General features: G+C 42.8%; 1 protein-coding gene across 1 annotated transcript in view; it reads right to left on the reverse strand.

Moving 5' to 3' along the window:
* Positions 1 to 21,883, reverse strand: part of RAB14 (RAB14, member RAS oncogene family) — a 34,548-nt gene continuing 12,665 nt past the window's right edge. Inside the window, exons 2-8 of the mRNA XM_081896647.1 lie at positions 12,297 to 12,355; positions 8,209 to 8,262; positions 7,217 to 7,394; positions 5,484 to 5,550; positions 4,229 to 4,316; positions 3,957 to 3,987; positions 1 to 2,220 (exon numbers count right to left, since the gene is read on the reverse strand). Coding sequence (XP_081752773.1) covers positions 2,043 to 2,220; positions 3,957 to 3,987; positions 4,229 to 4,316; positions 5,484 to 5,550; positions 7,217 to 7,394; positions 8,209 to 8,262; positions 12,297 to 12,348 — 648 coding nt within the window. The 5' untranslated portion in view covers positions 12,349 to 12,355 and the 3' untranslated portion in view covers positions 1 to 2,042. The remainder of the gene's footprint in view (positions 2,221 to 3,956; positions 3,988 to 4,228; positions 4,317 to 5,483; positions 5,551 to 7,216; positions 7,395 to 8,208; positions 8,263 to 12,296; positions 12,356 to 21,883) is intronic.

Below are 21,883 nucleotides of genomic sequence, written 5' to 3' on the forward strand. Positions count from 1 at the left end.
TATCTAGATACAGGTACTTTATTTACAAATATTTAGATAATAGCATTGTTACAATAAATGAGTACAGCAGCCCAAATAAGTCCTGTCACAGAAACAAAGACCTACTGTAACTTATAATTTGGAGGATATAAGGGGGGGGGGTATTGCACCACCAACAAGCTGCAGAAAGTGATTGCCTTTGCCCAAACTTAAAATTGTATATCAACTGGTCATGGTCCCCGGGCAAAAACCCCACATGGTGCAATCCAAGCTGCATCTTTTGTAATACCCATCTATTTTAAGAATCTTAGGTTGGGGGAGAGAAACCTATCCAGAGCCAAACAAAAAGGAAACACACAAAGGGACAGTGTACACATTATCCAAACACTTAAATCATCTGCACATTCCAGTTTTGGCTTTTATTTAACATTGACTGTACAGTATGCTGGTTATCACCCTTTGCTTTTACATAGTTGAACACGGCCTTGCTTAGTGTCTTTACAGGGCTAAAAAAAAACAAAAAAAACCTGTGCTATATTTGAAGCATTGCAGTCAATATAGTGAAACATAGTGAAACATAGTGAAGCCCAATCAAGCCTAACCCATTTGTTGCCCTCTTTTTCTTTTAAATAGCAGGTTGTTATGGAAGAGTTACAGTAAAGTTGAGATTGTTTACATATGTGGTGGCTTCAACCCAAGTAGACAGACAGGTCTGCATATACACAATTGTTCTGAATTACTTCTCTCAAAGTTCTTTGCAACCACAGCGTGGAGGAAGAACTGAGGAGCAGCAGAAATTAAGCCTATGTCAACTGTAGTGTCAAATGCCACGGTATGGTTCAAAATCCCTAGAGTGTAAAATGCTTGACAGTCCAGTTGAGAATATATCTTTTCATAAAAGTGTAAGATGTCCAACAGCCCATCCTTCCTATACAATAAGGCAGGAAATGAAGCTGGATTAATGCAAAAAGTCTTCCCAAAGAGAGAGGAAAAGTATATTAGCACACCAGCAATTGCACAAGACCAGGAATATTAAACAAAAGCAGCAATAGGCTGACGACAGTGCCAAGATAGGACAGATACTATTACACTGGGGTAGGTGTTCTTTTGCACTGTGTCAGGAACCAGCTTCCTAAGCGCAACCTCCAAATGCCAACACCACGGAATCAAGCCAATGGTCAGTGAACTGCAGTTACTAAAGCTGGGGGTGATGTGGTCATTATTAGGTTGAACTGTACAGACCAATATATTACCTATGCTAGTGCCAGTAAATCAGTTTGTTTTTATTTCATTAAGATCATATACACAGAATGTACTTTTTTAAAGTGTTAGCTCTGTTCCTTCAAAATTTATACATATTTACGTTCTGTTAACAAGGGCCACAAAAGGTAAAAATGGTAAGGAGAAGGAAGAGGTGGGTGGCATCAAGCTACAGAGCACAAGCACAAGATAGATACTTGCCATGTGGGAGGCCAAGATGGATGAAGGCTAACGCTCCTGCAATGAGTGCCCCCATGCCGCCACCACCACCACTACCACCAACTGCATAATAGGGAATCCTTCCCACTAAAAAAGGAATCTTATGCAGGATCCCACTCTAATCATGTAGGTTGTTTCACAGCAAATCAACTTTTTTTGTTACTAAAAAGGACAGATCCAGACCACTTGCAGACTGCGAGGAAAGGCTGAAGCTAGTAAAGTTAAATTTTACAAGAGACAAAGCCCTGCAGAAAGAGAAAGAATAATAATAAAAATCATGAGGTCCAACCATCAGTGCTCTGTTTTGTAAATCATGTATTGGTGACACCTATTCACAAGGACTGGGGTGGGGGGAGACTTCTAGATTTACCATGCAGGGAGAGGGTATGACTCTACTTGCCTTTGATAACCTGATTACATCTAAGTTTCTCTTATTTATTTTTTAGCAGTTTAGTGCTGTGTTAAACTGTTGCCTCAGGAGTTTTAATTAAACCCAGTAAGATGGACAGAGGAAACTGAAGCAGCCAAAAGCACTGCTCCTAACAGAGGTGAAAGGTCAGAAACAGAGCTGAGAAGTGAGGTCACTAGCAGCCACAGCCTTCTCTCTGCGGCTGGGGTTCACTGGTTAGTCGGCCACCCTGTGGAGCTGAAGGCTTATGTTGTACACCAGATTCTGCAGCGTTTAGATCCAGGCTCCCGTCTTGGATGTTCTGATAGATTTTCTTGGCAGCCTCTAGGAATGCATCCTCAACATTCTCTCCTCTGATAAAAGGGAAAGCAGCAATATTAACTTAGAGTGTATATAGAAAGCCTGTTGCACAAGAATTTCACATACCCACCATTAACTATCCAGGAGCAATGTAGCACAGAGCTTCTACCCTTTTTTCCATTCATATTTCATAGGTATTAAGGTTGCACAACCCATCTATTTTAGCCGCCACCACTATGGAAACATCAACAGAACATCTTGCAATGGCCATTTTCTTTGCTTCAGATATTCTGCATCAGCAGCCCTAGTGTCTTCATAGCACACATCAGGATGGTGTGGATTCCTGCACGCCTTCCTGCCATATGTCCCAACTAATCCCGGATTACTCTTCTCACTTTTACATGGGGCAAGGAAAGCAGATGCAAGAGGATTCTCAGTTGGTACACCCCACTTCAGATTAATGGAGCCAACTGAGGATGCCCTGCCTGAAGGACCCCAAACTCCTGTAGCCAATGTTGCCTTTCGCATCTGTTCCATGGAGCACTTCAATTCCACCACGCACTACCTTGCTTTAGAGCAAGAATTTCTAGTTCACAGGGCAGAAATTCCTGAAAAGTTCATGAGTCTAAGATCCCAAAACATCAAATGATTGATAAATTATGTTTAACTTGAAGGAGCAAATTGCAGTGAAACTATGGCTCACACACTCCTTCCCTCCTCTCCTCTGGCACAGCCACAGGGAGATTTGAAAGCCTCCTTTTTAAAAAGTAAACCTCAGTTTTAGCACAGCACCCAAACTCTAAACTGCAATTAAGATTAACTATTCCGTTTGAAACAAACATGGGTTGAAGATGGTTTGTTTCAATAAAGTGCAGTTAAAATAAAGCAACAGTTTGCTTGATACAAAGACAAACAACAGTTAAAAAACTGAAGCAAAAACTTCCACTCTCTTCCTCGAGGCCATGCCAAAAGAGGAATGTGTGAGCCCAAAGCTCACTCTAGCTCCTTCCCATCATGATAAACCATGGTTTTTTGTGACATCTGAACACAGCTGTTATATTATCTTTTTTGAATTGCTGTGGTTGGCGTTGGGGTTGGGGTTAGGCCAGTGTGGACATTCTCAGTCAAACCCCTGAACATGCCAGAATTTCTTCTTACCGTCAACAAGGAACAGAAATCAGATTCCTCTTGTTTCCCCAACACCAAAGCCACCTTATGGGGCTTAGCTAAGCTTCTATGCCCTCACTATAATGTATATTAGTACAGTGGTACCTCGGGTTAAGTACTTAATTCATTCTAGAGGTCCATACTTAACCTGAAACTGTTCTTAACCTGAAGCGCCACTTTAGCTAATGGGGCCTTCCGCTGCACCATCAGAGCACGATTTCTGTTCTCATCCTGAAGCAAAGTTCTTAACCCAAGGTACTATTTCTGGGTTAGCGGAGCCTGTAATCTGAAGCGTATGTAACCTGAAGCGTATGTAACCCGAGGTACCACTGTATTCTAATGAGCAAAAGTCAGACATGTGACACTGATGAACACAGCAACTAATGTGAGGAAGTAAACAGTTAATTAACAACTGAGTGAAGAATTACACTGGACAAAGGGGTAAGCAATACCTAATGCTTTTCCAGGAAAAGATCACGTAGTGACAGCAAGATTGGGAAGGTATCAAGGGGGTATATTGCTCAAGCTACAGAGACTAAAAATCAAAGTACCCCTCAAAGCAGATTATGGATGAATCCACATAAGCAATTTCGGTTTCAAGAAATCAAGACTCAGTACTTACGTTTTAGCACTCGCTTCAAGAAACAGCAATCCTGTTTAGAAACAAAATACAACTTTAGCATAGGCAGGAATAGCAAGTGCCCCATACCAAACCTCACAATTAAGAGTCCCCAAAGAACTCCAGAGTCAGTAGTTTACATAACCAGATCTGTTAGTGAGACAACTCAGGCCCTGAAGCGCTGAGTTCTCCCCGCTCCCCAAAACAGCTTCTGGGAGTTATCATGGCCTAGAATCCAACCTATACACTCACAGCACTGGAGTAGCAACACCCACCATTCTCTTCAGCAAACTGTTTGGCTTCTTCATATGTCACATCCCTCTGCGCTTCCAGATCCGCTTTATTTCCTATAAGGATTATCACCTGCATCCGGAATAAGGCACAAAAAGATTGCTGATAAACTGGCAGTCCCTGTTGAAGGCAAGAGGTCAACAGCTGCATACTAGTCCTACTCCCTAGGCTCCAGCATCCTGCAGCTGCCACTTTAGCCCTCCTGAGTAGACATGCCTGAGTAGAGCTGGTAAAGATAATCCTTTTATGCAAGGCTATACAGATCAGGAAAACCAAAATCAAATGCTGCCAGAACTTCAAGTGTGAATGTTAAGTGACACTTCAACTTCTTATTACTGCAGGGCCATTCAGATTCAAGAAAGGCTATTATGCAATAAAATAGTCACATTAATGAGGAAGTGAACCTGGCTAGCTAGAACTAACTTCTGTGGAGAACAGAACCAAATCAGGAACAGATGTATTCAAATCACTTGATGCTACACAGGGTGGAAAGAAACCAACTTCAACTGCAGGTATAGGGTGGTATTTAGCCTCAAAAAAAAAAAAAAAAAACCAAACCAAACCAAATCCTATGTGTCTTTCTGGGGGGGGGGGGGGAATGATTTAAATCAAGTCTTACTGACTACAGTAGTGATTTAAATTGATTTGATTTAAATCATATCCACCCTGGTTGGCTCTTTCCAACTATTTTTCTTCCCTTTTCTCCTTAATGACTCTTGCCATTACCTTCACATTGTACTCCTTCTGGCAGCAATTATGTTCATTTATAATTTTGGGGAAATTATACTTCATAAGATGACAACCAGCAGCAGCTTATGCAACAGGGTGGCAATTTAGCCTTGTGTTCTGATTCCATGCTTTGGGACAAGGCCTTTTAATCAAAGCCACGACCTTCGCTTTAACAATTTAATCACTGGTAGCAAATTTAAAGCCAGTTGAGTGTGGATGAGTGTTAATGGCACCCTTGATTTCAAACCAACCCCATTTTGATGTGCTGATGTAATGGGAAATAAAAAATAAAAGGTAGCTTTTCCTTTTGGCAAGTAATGTAGTAGTTTAAGTGGTAACTTTGTGTCTTTATGAACAAATTGCTACTTATCACACTCTCAACATCTCCCAAAGATATCAAAATAGGTCATATTTGTTTGATTTTAAATGTAAACAACGAAAAGGCAGATGTTCAAAGGGTGTTTGACAGCCCTACATTTAATGCAACCATTTTTAAACAGCCAAACTCACAGTATTTGGATTAGTTAGGTTCCTTGCATCTGTCAGCCAGCTGCTTAGATGGTTATACGTGCTTCTTCTGCAGAAACAGAAAGGGCAAAACTAAGTACTTATAGGGTCACACCAGCATAATATGTCAGTTTATTTCCTATTACACTTTGAGGATGGTACTGGACACAACAGGAACATGTTACTTCCAATTTAGGCAATTGAATTGAGCTGTTAACAGAGATTCTTGCTTGTTTTTCATTTCCCTGATTTTCAAGGGGAAATCTGTTAAGACAAAATGTTGCAAAAATCTCCTCTTAAAGAGCTATTGTCTGGAGGGTGGGGTCGGGGAGAACACTGATCTTGTGTGTCTGGGGAACATACACATATGCCCAAGATACAGAAAGGTGAAGTATTGTTTGCTAGGGTTTACAATGATCTGAAAAACCATTCTCTTCTTTTGTAGGACTAACCAATGTGCCTCATTCCCAAGCCTGCTCTGTATCTTTTCCAAAATTAGAATAGTTAAACTTAGTTTAGAAACCTCTGGTTTCAATTCACCCTACTGTAAAGGCAGTAAAATATCAATCCCATAACTAGACTCCATAATTTATTTATTTATTAGCCCAACACAGAGTTGACAAATACTCCCAACTTCTTGCACTTAGCAACAGGCTTCATGTCCTATTTAAAATAGACTAAAATAGGACTAAAATAGTCATATTTTTTCCGTGGGGCATTCTTCACTCAGTTCAGTTCCATGACGCCATACAGGAAGCTAGATGCACAGGAGATAGCGATGTATTCCCAAAAACAGATGCTCCTGATGAGCCAATGTGTCTCTGTCCCACTTACTAGCAAAGAATCTTTGGCAAGCTACCAAAGCCCAGAAACTCAACAACCCCAGATACTTGACTTTTAAGAATATTGCTCTTCCTTCTCTAGACTGTTGTTCCTGGGCATGGCCAAAAAAGAGAGAAGTGTTTACAGGTATTACATAACATTAAGGGCTAAGAAAGGAGCAGCTGTTAAAGCCGCAACCTTGGCTAAAGTTCCTCTTAAAATCAAGACAATGACTTGACACATATATCATCCTGAAAAGATCTAATTAGGTTTGTTTTTCTAAAAAGTGACCATGCTTTTAAAATCTGTTTTGAGTCACGTGCCCCTTGCAGAAATATCAGCAAAAACAAACAAACAAACAAATCCTTGGTGCATTATGTTGATAAAGTCGGCAGAAAAGGCCATTCCACCACCAGCACCTTTCTCCTGCAGTACTAGAACTTGGGGTCACCTAAAGCAACAAACAGTAGATTCCAGCAGACAAGAGAATAAATACCCTACTTTGTGCATAGCTAACCTCTGGAATTCACTTCCATAAAATGTAGTGACTGCTGCTAGTTTTGAAATGAATTAGCTAAATTTATGGAAGCAGGTCTTTCACAGTTGAGATGGCACTTTCATGTCCAGAGCCGAAATTCCTGGGATTTTGGGGAATATTGCTGGGGCAATAATGACAGAGGGCCACTGTATTCATGACCTGCCTGCGGGCTTCCCAGAGACATTAATGGCTGATTAGCCATTTTTTGAGAGCAAAGATATTGATGAGAAGGAGCCCCCAACTGATCCAGGAGTGTCATTCTTGTCCTATTAAGAGCTAGGAAAGTAGTGAGTTTAACCTCAGCAGCTGCTGTATGACTGCTGTAGGTAACATAAGAGTGTACTAAGGGTGTCTATAGCACAAGAAGGCCTCTTACCTAGTAATATCGTAGACCATAAGAGCGCCTGCTGCTCCTCTGTAGTAGCTCCGTGTGACAGCCCTGAATCTCTCCTGTCCTGCTGTATCCCAGATCTGCAGCTTAATTTTTTGGCCACTAACTTCAATTATTCTTGTACCAAACTCAACACCAATTGTATGGGGACAATCTGCCATAACTGTTGCCAAAAAGGAGAGAGAGAGACAGAGAGAGAGTCAGGCGACCAGTACTTCCATTTAGAGCTCTCAATAGCAACACTGAGCATGTGCATGTAAAACTGAAAACCTGCTTAATATTAACTTCGGATTTCATCTCACCCATCCCAATAAAAAGAAAAAGGAAATCTAACTGCTATAAAGTTCTGTACTTCATTAACAAAATTATTATCTTTTTTCTATATAACACTATCCCATCCCCAAGCTGTTCAGGTTCATTTTCTCATCAGGAATGAGAAAGAGACAACTGTCCTGCCAAAAACCACACTAGCTCTTGACCTCCGTTATCTGTTTTGTTCTTAAACAAATTTAAGGTATGCCTTGTTTTTAAAAATTCTGGTCAAAGATAGAAAGATAGCTGGACTTTAAGGGCTTTGGTAACTTACAGTCCAGTTAAAACCTATGCCTAAGCTGCGAAAAGTAATAGTGGACCTAACTGCTGACCAGGCAGTCAATCTTAAGTAAATTAGCACAAGGAACATAAGTGAGTCATGTGGCCTCAAGGGAATGTAGAAGAAGCTTTGTCAACCCATGATGCTCTTCCAACCCCAGTTAAGACAGAGACTGAAAATAGTGTCCAACTGTAATAGTGGCACATTGAACAATTTTGCTAAGTGTCTTTGCCTCAGCCGTGCTGGACCACTCTCACAAATAGAGCCAGGCAGATCAAAGACACACAAAAAAGCCCAAATCAACTTGTGCAAGGAGGAGAGAGAAGAGGCATGCTGTGGATTACCATCTAAAATCACTTGAAGGTCAATATGTGAAGAGACTTACATTTCTTTTCTGTAAACTGGTGGAGCAAGCAAGACTTTCCTACACCCATGTCCCCTACGGGACAGGGCGGAGGGAGGGGGGAGAAAAGAAAGAAACAAGTCTTAGTAACAAGCCATGTACTATTATCACTGTGCTTGAAACTTAGTATCACAGAAGAGGACTGTGCAATAATGTGTCATTCACACAGGGCCGGCCCAAAACATTTTGGCACCTGGGGATCACCTAAACATGCATTCTCCCGACTGCCTTACTAGGACATTTTCCACATTGGTATAGCGCATTTGTACAACACCAAGCACTCACCAGCCCTCAGGCAGCATGATCAATGGTCAGTGGTCAGGGATGATACGACACTGAACAGCCAGTGTGATATAGTGGCCAGAGTGATGGACTAGGTCCTGGGAGAGCAGAATTCAAACCGCCACTCAGACATGAAGCTCAATGGGTGGCCTTGAGCCTGTCTCTCTCTCTTCTCTCCGTCTCCTCCTCCCCCACCCCTAAACCTACTTCACAGGACAGTTGTGAGGATTATATGAGGAAGAGGAGAATCCGTGTACACTACCCTGAGCTCATGGGATAAAAAGGTGAAGCATAAATCCAATAAATACTGTACTGAATGCACCATCAAATCTCGTGTGCGTCCTAAATGTAATTTGGCAAAAAAAAAAAGTGTGCATTAGACTCAAGTAAATATTGCCCAGCCCTACTGACCAACAAAACTATCTTGACTTGCAGGGAGGGGGTGCCTCCTTTTTTACAGCCCCCATCCTGCCACCCCTGTGACCCAGAGGCTTCTTCACCGCCTGGGCACGCTGAGGACTAGCCATGTGGCTCTCTCCCGCCGGCCACCTTACCTGCCCAGAAGCCCACTTCCTCTTCCTCCTCCTCTGCTTCTCCATCACCAACCACAGCCTGGACCCCTCAGGAAACCACACAGCAAAGTCACCCTGCCCTGCCCAGTGGGATTCACTGCAGCCTCCTGCGCAACAGCGTCCACCTCCGCTTCCCTCCGACAGAGGAAGCTGCCAGGCTGACTCAGTTGATCCCGCAGCAGGGCCCTGGAGTGTGGCAGCGCAAAACAGGAGAGCAGGCATGCACCAAGAAAACAGGCCCCACAGTGCCAGCTTGCCTTTCTCTCTCTCGCAGTGTGGAAGTGCTGGGCCCTGCCTGTGTAGAAGAGCTGAGGCAGGTGGGAACCACGCTTTGGCTCGCCTCGCTGACAAAAAGGGTATGGGGGGGCTTTTCCCTTGTGGCGTTTTTACTGAGGGAGAGAGGGGTTTGCTTATTATTCCCCCTCTGCCTTGCTTTAGGGTGCTCAATAGAAACCTCCCCAGGAGCTGAGGAAAACAATAACAGTTATTTCCCATCCCCACACACTAACTCAGTGGGTTACACAGCCCACTTAATTGCGGAGAAAGTCCCAGATCTACTTCTGAGTAGGTAAATTAGGATCAGCATTATGCACTGTTGTATTTACTTGAGTCTAATGCACCATCGAATCTAATGCACACCCTAATTTTCGCAATGTAATTTGGCAAATGTATGCTTTAGACTCAAGTAAATACGTAGCCCAGCAACATTTGAAATGTGCAATCCAATGGAGGCAGCAACCAAGGCAAAATTTAAGGGAATGGGCTGGAGGGGTGGGCAGAGGAAAGTCAAGAGAAATGGGTGGGTAAGGAAGGAGGAGGAGGAGGAAGAGGAGGCGGCAAGGAGGAAGACACTGCTCCACAAGGTGGGTCCTCATAGTCGCTGTGTAATGCAGCGGCAATAACGGAGCAGTAGCTTGCTGATCTCCAGGTGCTCAGTGAACAGGCTAGCTGCTCTCATACATAAGTTATGAAAGTAGCAAGCCTGTTTGCCACGGCCATCCAGAAAAGGGTGGCACTTGGAAGAGGAAGAGGATGAAGAGAAGCCCCTGCCTTGCTGCCACTTTACACAGCAACTATGGCAACCCCACCATGTAAAAAGCAGCAGCAGGGCAGTGGCTGTGGCTGTGACTCTTCAAAACCACTTCTCTCAAGTGCCATCCAAGGCAGGTGCCTCACCTCACATTATTGAAGGGCCAGCTCTGTGTTCTACAGTCTACTGGTGAATAATCTCTGTGCACCAGTTGCTTGTAACACTTAACGAGTAAGAATTATAAAAGTAAATTTAAAAAAAAGAAAAGAAACTGAAAGCACTGCTGCAGCACTGCAACAACCAGCACTAGAACTATTAACCTCAGCATCTAGGGCAAATGTTTCTCCCCTCCATTCCTTCCACGTTTTATAAGACAGAGGATGTTTTTTATTATCCTGCACTTCCTCCAAAGAGTTCAAGGTTATGAACACTCATCCATTTTCATCCTGACTGCCACTCTGCAGTCAGAGTTGAGTGGAAGAGGGAGAAACCCAGAGTCACACAGCGAGCTTACAATCAGGCAGGGAGCTGAACCTAGGCCTAAGACTGGCTTGTTAAACGTTAATACAAAATCAGCTACTTTAAGAATAGCAGCGAGTAGTCCAACAACTAGTACACAGACACTTTAGTTCTCCCCCTCACTCAGAAATAACCTAAGCCATGTCTAGCATGAGGAATGCGCAAAATATTTAAGGTTTGGGGTAAACAGCACATAAGCCATGTTGCACGTTTCGGGCCCAATGACATATACAATGTCAACTATAAACTCTCCCCTGCTTTAAAACACCATGAGACTATTTGTAGGCCAGTGGGTCATTGTGTGCCAAGCACTGAGCAAATCACAGCACAACAGCCGCCACAACTAAATGAAGTGAAATGGCCTGGAGCAACCATCTCAGTCTCCACTTCATGACTATCAAGCATGAAGTTCTACAGGTGCTTTTACAGGTGCACAGTGAGAAAAAGCTTTGTGCAACAGGAATTCCTTGCCCAACATGGCATATCCCCAAATGAAGTTTACAGTGAGCTTTGCAGAGGCTGCATTGCCAGCAGTCCTGCTTCTGCAGGCTAAGCCCCTCAGAGCAGTTTAAAACAACCAACCACAGCCATGAACTTAGTATTGCTTAACTCTGTAGCTTTGAAGGCGGCTGTCATTAACTGAAATACACTGGGCATTTCATAGTTAACTGGTTGCCAGCTAATTTCAGGGCCCAATTCAAGGTGCTCACATTGGTGTTTAAATGACTTAGGCCGCAAACGCCTGAAAGACCAACCCCTTTCCTCTAGAACCTCTTGGGTGTTAAGCTAGCAAGAGGGCCTTCTTGGTAGCTCTACCACCCTCAGAAAGTGTGGGGAGTAGTGGCCCAGGGCAGGCTTTTTCTGTGGCTGCCCCTAAATTGAGGAATTTCCTCCAAGTAAAAGCACATCCAGCACCATCATGATACAGGTTCTGCCATATGCTGGCAGATGTCTTTACCCTGGCGTTTGACATCAGAGATATTTTTAGGACTTGTCCTATTTTTCTAATTCAAAATTGTTATAACCAATTATAATAATCTATTTTTACATTGTTGTAACCCGCCCTGATGGTGAAGGATCAGTAAGAAATCAAATCAATAATAGCAATATATGTATTATCATTGTTTCTTGTCCTGGAATCCAATGCGGGTTGGAAATTTTATTCACAAATGCTTTGTTTCACAAGGACTATTTCCATTTGAACTATTTGATTTCCACCACCCACCCCGTGAAGCTGAGACTTCGTTCTTCCTTCAATCAGCAGGACAGTGATAACAAGAGCAAATCAACAATTCAAAACAATTTTTAAAGGAAATACAAAGGTAATAAAAATTTCAACAATCCAGTAAGTATTACAACAGATATTTCAAAGTAAAAAATACAAAATTCATGCAAGGGGGACAATTTTTAAAGCAACAAAAGAAGACTGAGCTGCTTCTATTTTTAAACAAAGGTTGCAAACTACAGTTTTCTTATCTGTAGTTCTAAACAGATATAGCACTTCTTTTCATACTCCTTAGCTGCTCTTTTGGAAAGGAAGTACATAGAGATTACTGGCCTATCAGAACACCAAAGCATGCTAACAGCAGTTCAACCCTCTAACAAAAACTTACCCACCAAGTAAAACAAATGATACATACAAAGACCTGGTTTATATTTATACTTACCAATAATGATGTACTTAAAGATGTAGGAATAGTTGTAAGGTGCGGTTGCCATGGTGGCACTAGAAAAAAAAGAGAGAGGATGTTATCACACACTACACCAGTGGTTCCCAATTAGCTAATTACCCCCTATTTTTCAAAAGTCAAGCCACAGACAATCTACTTTTGAAGATTTTGATAACTCTATGGTAGTTACCTCTGCAAAGCAGTGTTTTGAACAAAATGTAGGGTAGCCCCTAATAAGAAAAAGATTTTAGTAATACTAAAAAACAGACTAGGGCCAAGCAATGTCTGGTTTTCATTATCATTATATATCAGCAGATAACATCACAATATTCCGAAATATCACAATGTCTGAAATTGGAGATCAGGCACAGGGATGAGAGAAGGAGAAGTCATGGGGATCGGGTGGTAGAGCTCGGGAATAGCAGCTTTTCAACATTGTGGTGTATCGCCAGCCAAACATCACAGTTTGGCGATACACCACAATGCTGAAAAAACAATATGCATTAGCCTCTACCTGCAAGACATCGGGTGAAACTTCCTCAGCTCTCACCTCAAGAGCTGAGGTAGTTTCACCCAGGCTCATGGTCTGGAACAATGCAGCTTGTTTGCGCTGCTCAGCTGGGGGGAGGGAATGCCCCCCCCAGCTGAGACAGCCCTGGAGCTTCGGGGCTCCTTTAACTGCTCACTGCAGAGAACGGCAACTGTGCTCCCCTCAGCTGAGCAGTTTCACAGAGCTGCCAACTTGCGAGCGGGCTGGGGGCTCCTTAAATGCGTGACTGAGACAAGGGCAGCTGAACATTCCTCAGTCTAGTAGTTTAGAGATGCAGAGGGAGGAACAAGCTGTATTGATGCCTCACCAATACAGCTTTGTTTCACCCTCTCCATCATATGAGTGGGATGGAGGGTTCACTCAGCGATCTATTGCTGGTAAAACCGCTGCTGCTCCTAGGTCCCTCTGCTAGCAGCGCCTCCTGGAGGAAGGAACTTTGGGCTCCCTCCAGCGGATGCTGCTAGCAGAGGGACTCAGGAGCAGCAGCAGTTTCAGCAGCGATATACCATTGAGTAAAGCCAACATCGCAGTCTGCTCCTCATACCGGTCCTGGGCAAGGCACAATGACTTTTGCCACAGAGCCAGGCTCTGATGAAGGAGCCTGCAGTGGGGTGCCTGTTTGCGCTCCCTCTCAACATTGTGCCTGGAACCAGGGACTCCACAGATCCTCCACACTGCATCTCTGTGATCAGCTGCCCTGTTTTCCCTCAGCGTGGTGGAAGGCAGATCAGATCAGCAGCGTTATCGGCTGAGACCCTCGTGTAATATGGGCAGTGCCTTGAAATCAGTTGCTCTGCTCTCCCTCGTGCAAGAAGCGATATATTGCTGTGTATTGCCAGATCAAAATCACTACTGCGGTGTGATTTCAAAACAGATTTTGGTCAATATATTGCAAAATCACACAGTGGTAAAACAGACCATAAAATTTGTGATATTACCATGCAAAAATGACAAAAAAATTAGTTGGGAGAGAGGCAAGGGATATGGCCACGGGCCCCTTGGATGTATTCCGCAGACCACCAGGGGTCCCCGGACCCCTAATTGTGAACCACTGCACTAAGCCATTACCACCAATTCCCAAATTACAGTGGTACCTCGGGTTAAGTACTTAATTTGTTCTGAAGGTCTGTTCTTAACCTTAAACTGTTCTTAACCTGAAGCACCACTTTAGCTAATGGGGCCTCCAGCTGCCGCTGCACCGCCAGAGCACAATTTCTGTTCTCATCCTGAAGCGAAGTTCTTAACCCGAGGTACTATTTCTGAGTTAGCGGAGTCTGTAACATGAAGCATATGTAACCCGAGGTACCACTGTATATGTTTAATAGTGCAGCAGACTTAAGGTAAAGAACTACAAAATCTCAAGATAACCGAATCCAGTTCCGCTCACATATGTTCCTAGATAAAGTTTCAAACACAGACTACAAGAGTTTGAACTTAAAAGTCATTTTTACTCCTAAAATGCTGAAATATTTTTCTCTGATTACCATACTCATAGCCTTCCATAAATGTTATCACAATTAGAGGAATGGGGGAATTTTGGCCATCCAGATGTCATTGGACTATAAAAGTCCCATAATTCCTGACCACTGTCAATGCAGTGTGGGGTTGATGGAACACGAAGTCCAACAACATCTATAGCATCCCAGGTTCCCATCCCTGCTCAAATCCAGCAAAAATAATCCGCAAGTGGTAGTGATGGAGAGCATATTGTTGTTGTTGTTTAGTCATTTAGTCGTGTCCGACTCTTCGTGACCCCATGGACCAGAGCACGCCAGGCACCGCCAGGCATATTAACTTCTTGCAAAACCCAAAGTTGCAAGGGACACTTGGGATCCACAGTTGTGAGGTAACCCCTTTGGGGGAAAAAACACTAACAGTGCAGCACTTCTTTATTCTGAACAGTTAAAGCTTCTGAACAATCAGTAACAGCCCCAGCAATACTATAGCACTCAACGCTTTGAAGACCCAGGCGGCACAGAAGGTAACAAGGACATGAGCAGTCACTCACCACAGCCTGCTAGCATCTGCCTATCAGAGACAGGATGAACAGTCACATCCAAGCTGGAATGATATTTTGCAGACAAAATGGTAGACATTTTCTCTGTCACCACTGCTCCATCTTCCATTTCCAAGAAGCAAACCTCAGGTCAACCATAGTGATGGCACAGACTTCCACCACCACTGTTCTTTCCAAACAAAAGGTGTTCTGCACATTATTTTTAAAAGAGTTGATCCACAGCATAGATGCTGCACTCTACATTTTACTCCAGTCTAGATTCTACTCTGCACATTTAGTATTTGGCCTGTATCAACTGTAGCAGCCTTGCAAATAATCCATAACATTTACTAGCTTGACTATCTAAATATCTCTACGGTAGGCACTTACAAACTACATGAGAGATCAACTTTTTCAAAAGCTTCTCACAGTCCAGCCACATGGAAGCAACTTTTAACACCACAGGCAACCAAATAAACAGCTATTTTACAAGGCACTATATCCCTTAACAGTAGCCAACTAAAAGTATAATAGCTGCCTATAGACTTTTTTAGACTGCTAACAGAGTCACACAGCTTCACTACCAAGATAGCTACAGACCTAACATAGCTGCCCCAACATACCTTTTACTCATGGGTGGCCAAACATCTTCTGGCTTTGCTTAGCCTATTACAAACTTCTCTTCATTGAAGTATTCCCTAGTCTCCTTATAGAGAGGAAAGGAACACCTGAGAATTCATTATTTTAAACACCCACAGAAAGGTTACTTGAATCAGAGAACTTACTGGATGCTCTTTCTAACTGGTTCTTTTTGTAAACTGAATTTATTTATCTACTTAGCTACAAATAGCCTCTCTGTACAAAATTTATATGTAAGGATTCCTTCAAAAAGCCATAGTAGATTTTCAAGACTAACTAGACTATCGCAGTGTAGCAACCAAGGAGTTGTATCCAACTAAGTACTACTACTCACTTGTCCCTCACATACAGATGGATGAGGGAACTATTTCCACAAAGAATCAAGAGCTAGCATAAATGAGATTGTAAAGTGGGCTCTACAATTTGAATCAAACAATTCTAATCAAAAGTGGTCATCTTAATACAGTGAACAGAGTAGCCAGGCACATCTTTGCACTCCACTCTTGAAACATTCTCTTCAGCCTGAAATGACACTTCAATGTAAAACAGATTTGCCCCATGACCAGCCACCTGTGAAATTTAATGTAATCTTTTTTTACAGAATTCATGTAGTGAGCAAGAAGAGAAATGCTGGTGCTTCTGAAACATCAATGTACCCCACATACATCATTGCTTAAATAGATGATCTGAAATCCAGGAGAGGTAGAAAATAAAAACCAAGCCACATTTAAGATTCCCTAAGTGAGATTCTTCCTATACAAGGAATTTTACTGCCCATTTTATACTGCACTTATTTATAATTGCACGTCTAACTGCACTTCTACCAAGAGTGAAGCTACACAACTCATGCAGGGTACCAGAACAGCTTGCAAATCTCACATCTATTCTGTAATGAAGTCAGATCACAATAGCTGCTCTTGGGAAGCAGGGCTGTGTGTCTTGGTGTTTGGTAGCTTAAAAGAGCCAACCAGGAATGCCTGGGAAATTGTTGGTGGCCACTTCTTACATTTTAGGAAGTCCACACCATAGTTTTCAAATGAAAACCATTGCAGATTCTTAAAGACAGCCTCGTTGCTAGAGAAGCACAAGTTCAACCAGCCTTGATACTATAGCCTTGATACTGATTGAAGAGAAACATCAAACTGCATCCCACCTTCATGTGACTCACAAATAGCAACAGTTCATTAACTAATAAGGAGATCTGCATACCTGTAGAGTGGTACCTCGGGTTAAGAACTTAATTCATTCCAGAGGTCCGTACTTAACCTGAAACTGTTCTTAACCTGAAGCACCACTTTAGCTAATGGGGTCTCCTGCTGCCGCTGCGCCGACAACATGCGATTTCTGTTCTCATCCTGAAGCAAAGTTCTTAACCTGAGGTAACATTTCTGGGTTAGCAGAGTCTGTAACCTGAAGCGTATGTAACCTGAAGCGTATGTAACCTGAGGTACCACTGTACATTGGTGTGAACAGAGGCAAACCCCGTAATTGCCATTTACTTTTCCCCACTACAAATCTGAGAAAGCAGATAGTGCATGCAGTTTGTAGTAATGTGTAATGTTTGTATGTAAGTGTGGAACACCCGTTTCTCCAGGCTGCTTCTCTCCTGGGCCACTTAAAGCTCAGGAACTTGAGATGCTCCACAGGGCTGCATCCTCCCTGTCCATAACTCCGGCAAAAGCCATCAGATTTCCTTTGTTGCCTTAATTATCTTTGCCAATCATGTTTCCCTTGGCTAGCTACAGCCATTGTTGCAAGGCTTCAAGCCAAGCATTTGTTGGGTGTTGCTTTGTGTCATCTTGGGAAGGAGAATATACAATTCTATTTTATAAAATACAAGGACTCAAATGGGTGGCATCCAACTAAGTTCTATGTAGAGGAGACCTATTGAAATTAATGGACTTGAGTCAGTCTTCTTGATTAATTTGAGAGGGGCTACTCTAACAATGTATGCTAACACTAGACCCAATACAAATATTGAGGTTTTGGACCAAGAGTGCAAATCAAAGGCATAGTTGAAACTACATTCTAATGAAATCTAAGGGTTGAACTTTAAACGCATGTGATTAGCACAGGATTATACAACAGGCCACCTTATGCTTTCATTCCTTATTGATATAGCATACGCAGAACTGGTAAAGATACCTAGCCTCTAGGAGTCTGCGCCAAGCTTCCAAATGCCTAAGATTTCTCCCTAGGCCTGCTCCAACAATAATTCAGAGCACCACAAATATTTAACAAGTGTAAGCTTTCAACGGCCACTGACCTAGTCACCTGTATGAATACAGCATGACTCAGGTGACCATGTGGGGATGCTACATCAAAGTTGGGTTTATTTACCTATTTATTTTATAAAGTGCTTTGAAGTTTCATTACAATCAAGCAGTATACAAGTATTATGAAATAAATACATATTTTAGGCCACAACTATACTTATTGTGTTTCTAAGCTTACTGTCTATCCACTGTGGAACTTAAAGGAGCAGAGTTCCCAGGCAGTCTCCCACCCAGGCACTGACCCAGAAGTACCAGGTTTCTGGAAGGTAGCTGGAACAAATTCCTTTATCTAGCCAGAGTAGGAGGGAAAATTGAGTACTTTCTATTTTTACAGATTTGCTTGCCAAATAAGAGGACATCCCATGTTTGGACAAGTAATGTGAGGAAAAGCAACTGCTAGAGATAATTCCAAAAGTAAGCTATTGTCTACTTTCTTCACATCATCTACAAGACATCTCCAAGTTGTAGAAAAGCACTTCTCACCCACAGAGTTAAGTGGGAAGCTAAGATTCTCCACAGCTTTGATTCAAATTTATTATGACACAAGCCAAATGCATGAAAGCTTTTTTCCCAATGTAATGCTTCCATTGTTTCATAGAATCAAAGAATTGTAGAGCTGGAAGGTACCCTGAGGATCATCTAGTTCAGTCCCCTGCAATGCAGGAATATGCAGCAATGTAGGAATATGCAGCTGTCCCATATGGGGATCGAACCTGCAACCTTGGTGTTATCAGCGCCACACTCTAACCAACTGAGCTATCCAGACTATATTATGCCTGGATATGATGGAGGGCAACAGAGCAGGCAAGGGGCAAAGAATGGAGCAGCACAGCTCAGGGGGACTGGGGAAGAAGCTCATGGGAGGGTCAACAGACAGAAGGATTGGGAGTGTAGTTCAGAAGGTCCCATGTTCAATCTCTGGCAGCATCTTCACTTAAAACTGGGGTTGCCAACCTGGTGCCCATGAAGACCTCTGTTGGGGGCTCCAGGCTTGGAGCTTTCATTTAAAAAAAAAGCACCTAACCCACTTAGAAAGTTATAAAACAAAATGTGCAGGCATCCTTCTAATAAATTTCTGTAAAATGAGCCAGCCTGGCTGTTCCCACTTGTCAGTGATTTTAGCCAATGAGTGAAATCAGAGAAGGCTGGTGAAGAACAGGAATTATCCTGCCCAGGGACAGTGGAGTTTAAGTTTAAAGTGCATCCTATCTCCCCATCTTCAATGTATTCAAAAATCCTATCTTATAATGAGCAAGGAAATACTAGTCCATAGAGAGCTCAAATAGTGATATTTTAAAGCTTACAGCATATCGTCCACCAGATTCCTTGCAGAAGTTACCATATTCACCAACACCTTTATTTCAAAAAGCTACTTCAGCTTTGTTAACTCGTTCTTCCTCCAGCACACAATGTCATGAGAGCTTTTCCCACAGTGAACACACCCAGATACTGCAGACTTTCCAACTGCACCTACCTGCCAGGCCTCCTGGTAAAACAGTAGCAGAGCAGACCAGGAAGAGAACTCAGAAAATTCCACTATTTTTACTACCAACTTTCCCTGTGAGAAGTATTCTGAAAGACTTTCATTCAAGACCGTGAAACTGAAACCATGCATGAGCATCAAGAGCATTTACCCAATACTTAATAAAGGACTTAATAAAGGCTGCACAAGTTAGTGACTAATTGCTATGACTATGACAAATGCAAAGTGTTTAGAATTAAGGCTAGGATAGGACAGCCAGATTCCAAACCTCTGGAAGAACAGATGTTTTTCAAGGTGCCTTTTGCCTAGAAAAAGTGCAAACCTTTCAATGCAAGTCTATCCTGCAATGCAACCTACCTATATATACTGCAAGGATTCATTCAGGTCTCCTGCTGCCTCTCTGTCTCTGAAAAGCCACCCAGAGCTTGCAAGTGCAGGCTGTATCCAGGCAGTTTTCCGACATGAAAGGGATCCCAAGGTACATCTTGTCCAACCTCCTGCAGTGCAGGAATCCTGCCCAGTTGCCCCTGCCTAGGCTTGAACCACCAACCTTCTGGTTAACAGCCAGAAACAGGGCAGAAACTTTTTTTGCTTAAACTGCTCTAAAGAACCATGCCCATTGATACTATGGTGCACAATCTTTTACCCTTCAAATGTTTCAATATATATGTTCAATAGTAGCCATTAGCAGTCCCTTAACATGTTAAAAACAATTTTGAATGTTTAGATACTTGCCATCTCAAAACCGCCAAGTCAGGGATGAGGAACCTCAGGTCCACCCCCATTGTTCTGCACGGACACTGAGGTCCAGCGCCGAGGGCCTTTTGACGGGTCCCTCACTGCGAGATGCAAAGTTACAGGGAACCAGGCAGAGGGCCTTCTCGGTAGTGGCACCTGCCCTGTGGAACACCCTCCCATCAGACGTCAAACAAATAAACAATTATCTGACTTTCAGAAGACATCGGAAGGCAGCCCTGTTTAGGGAAGCTTTTAATATTTGATGAATTATTGTATTTTAATATTTTAATATTTTGCTGGAAGTTGCCCAGTGTGGTTGGGGAAACCCAGCCAGATGGACAGGGTATAAATAACAATGTTGTTGTTGTTGTTGTTAAATGCAGTCCTCTAGTCCAGGCATGTCCAACAGGTAGATTGTGATCTACTGGTAGATCACTGGACGTCTGTGGTAGATCACTGGCTCCCCCCAAAGAAGCTGAACAACTGTGGCTCCCCTTAAAAAAGCTCGAAATTTTACCTCCTCCCTGAAAAAAATCAGCAACTTTGTGACCCAACCCAAAATAATTACCCCATTATTTTGGGTTGGGTCACAAAGTTGCTGATTTTTTTCAGGGAGGAGGTAAAATTTCGAGCTTTTTTAAGGGGAGCCACAGTTGTTCAGCTTCTTTGGGGGGAGCCAGTGATCTACCACAGACGTCCAGTGATCTACCAGTAGATCACTGCCAGTTTTTAACTTTGTGAGTAGATCGCAGGCTCTTGGGAGTTGGCCACCCCTGGATCTAGTCTCTCTACCTGGCCAAACTCCCTCCCAGCCACACCCACTTTCCCAAGACAACATCCCTCACTGCTCCCTGTTTGCTGCACTCTCCTTGAGTATTTTTGCCCCGGTGGAGTGTGTCCCTGAACTCTGATCAGGCCTTTTCCTTGCCTGAATGAAGGATAGAGAGGGAGTGACAATGTGAACTAGCCTTCTGTACAAAAGTAAAATTTACATTTGTTGCTCTGCCCACCTCTACCTCTGGCCCCACCCGCCACTGACATTTGGCCTCTGGAAAGTTGCCCAGAAGGGAATGTGGACCTTTGGCTGAAATGCATATAAAATATACTATCTATCGTATACAAAGTAAGTCAGTTTTTGTATAATGTTGAATTAACAAAACATTGCCCCAGGGCTAGGATTACCATACTGAACACTAGGTTAAGGTTGTTTGAAAACAAGACCCAATTCCACTAAGTATTTAAACTGTAGTGGGTGCTTTGTATGCAAATAGCTACACTCCACTCTTGGGCCAACTGAGCTACCCTCAAATATACAATCACATTTTATGACAACATAAAATGAAATACCTATTTTAGAACATAAGCAAATCTGCCACCTTAATAAGGCACTTCAGAGATTTAGGATCAGATAAGCCTGCTAAAGAATATGTTGACACCAGGGATTAGATGCTGACCAGCTATGCAGAGTGCCAAGGGAGTTTAAGTGCTGTGCCACACATACACACAAAGTATTTAGCTTAGCAGAAATAGTCCAATTTGCACATATCTATTTTATGCTACTGATACTATTTCACAGGGAAGAACAAATAACAATGCTTGGTCATAAGCTCATCTCCCCTGTAGGGGGGGGGTCAAAGGTAGAACTAGTACTATACTAAGTTCTGTGTCCAACAGAAGGCAAGAGTCTTCCTCTGGACCACTGGTAACCTTGTTCTGGCCCAGCTTTCTGACACTGATAGGATGGTCAAGCTAGGCACTTTTTAGAAAGAATCTTTTTTTTTAAAAAAAAAAAAGGCAAAACTGAGATGACATGGATGCACATTTCTCCAGTACACTCAGTGGAGACTCCACGCAGCAAAATTCCATTCCTCTTTTTTTGCATGCACTAATGACTACATTTCC

The sequence above is a fragment of the Podarcis melisellensis genome, assembly GCF_964234715.1.
Source record: "Podarcis melisellensis genome assembly, chromosome: Z".
NCBI classification, from domain to species: Eukaryota; Metazoa; Chordata; class Lepidosauria; order Squamata; family Lacertidae; genus Podarcis; species Podarcis melisellensis.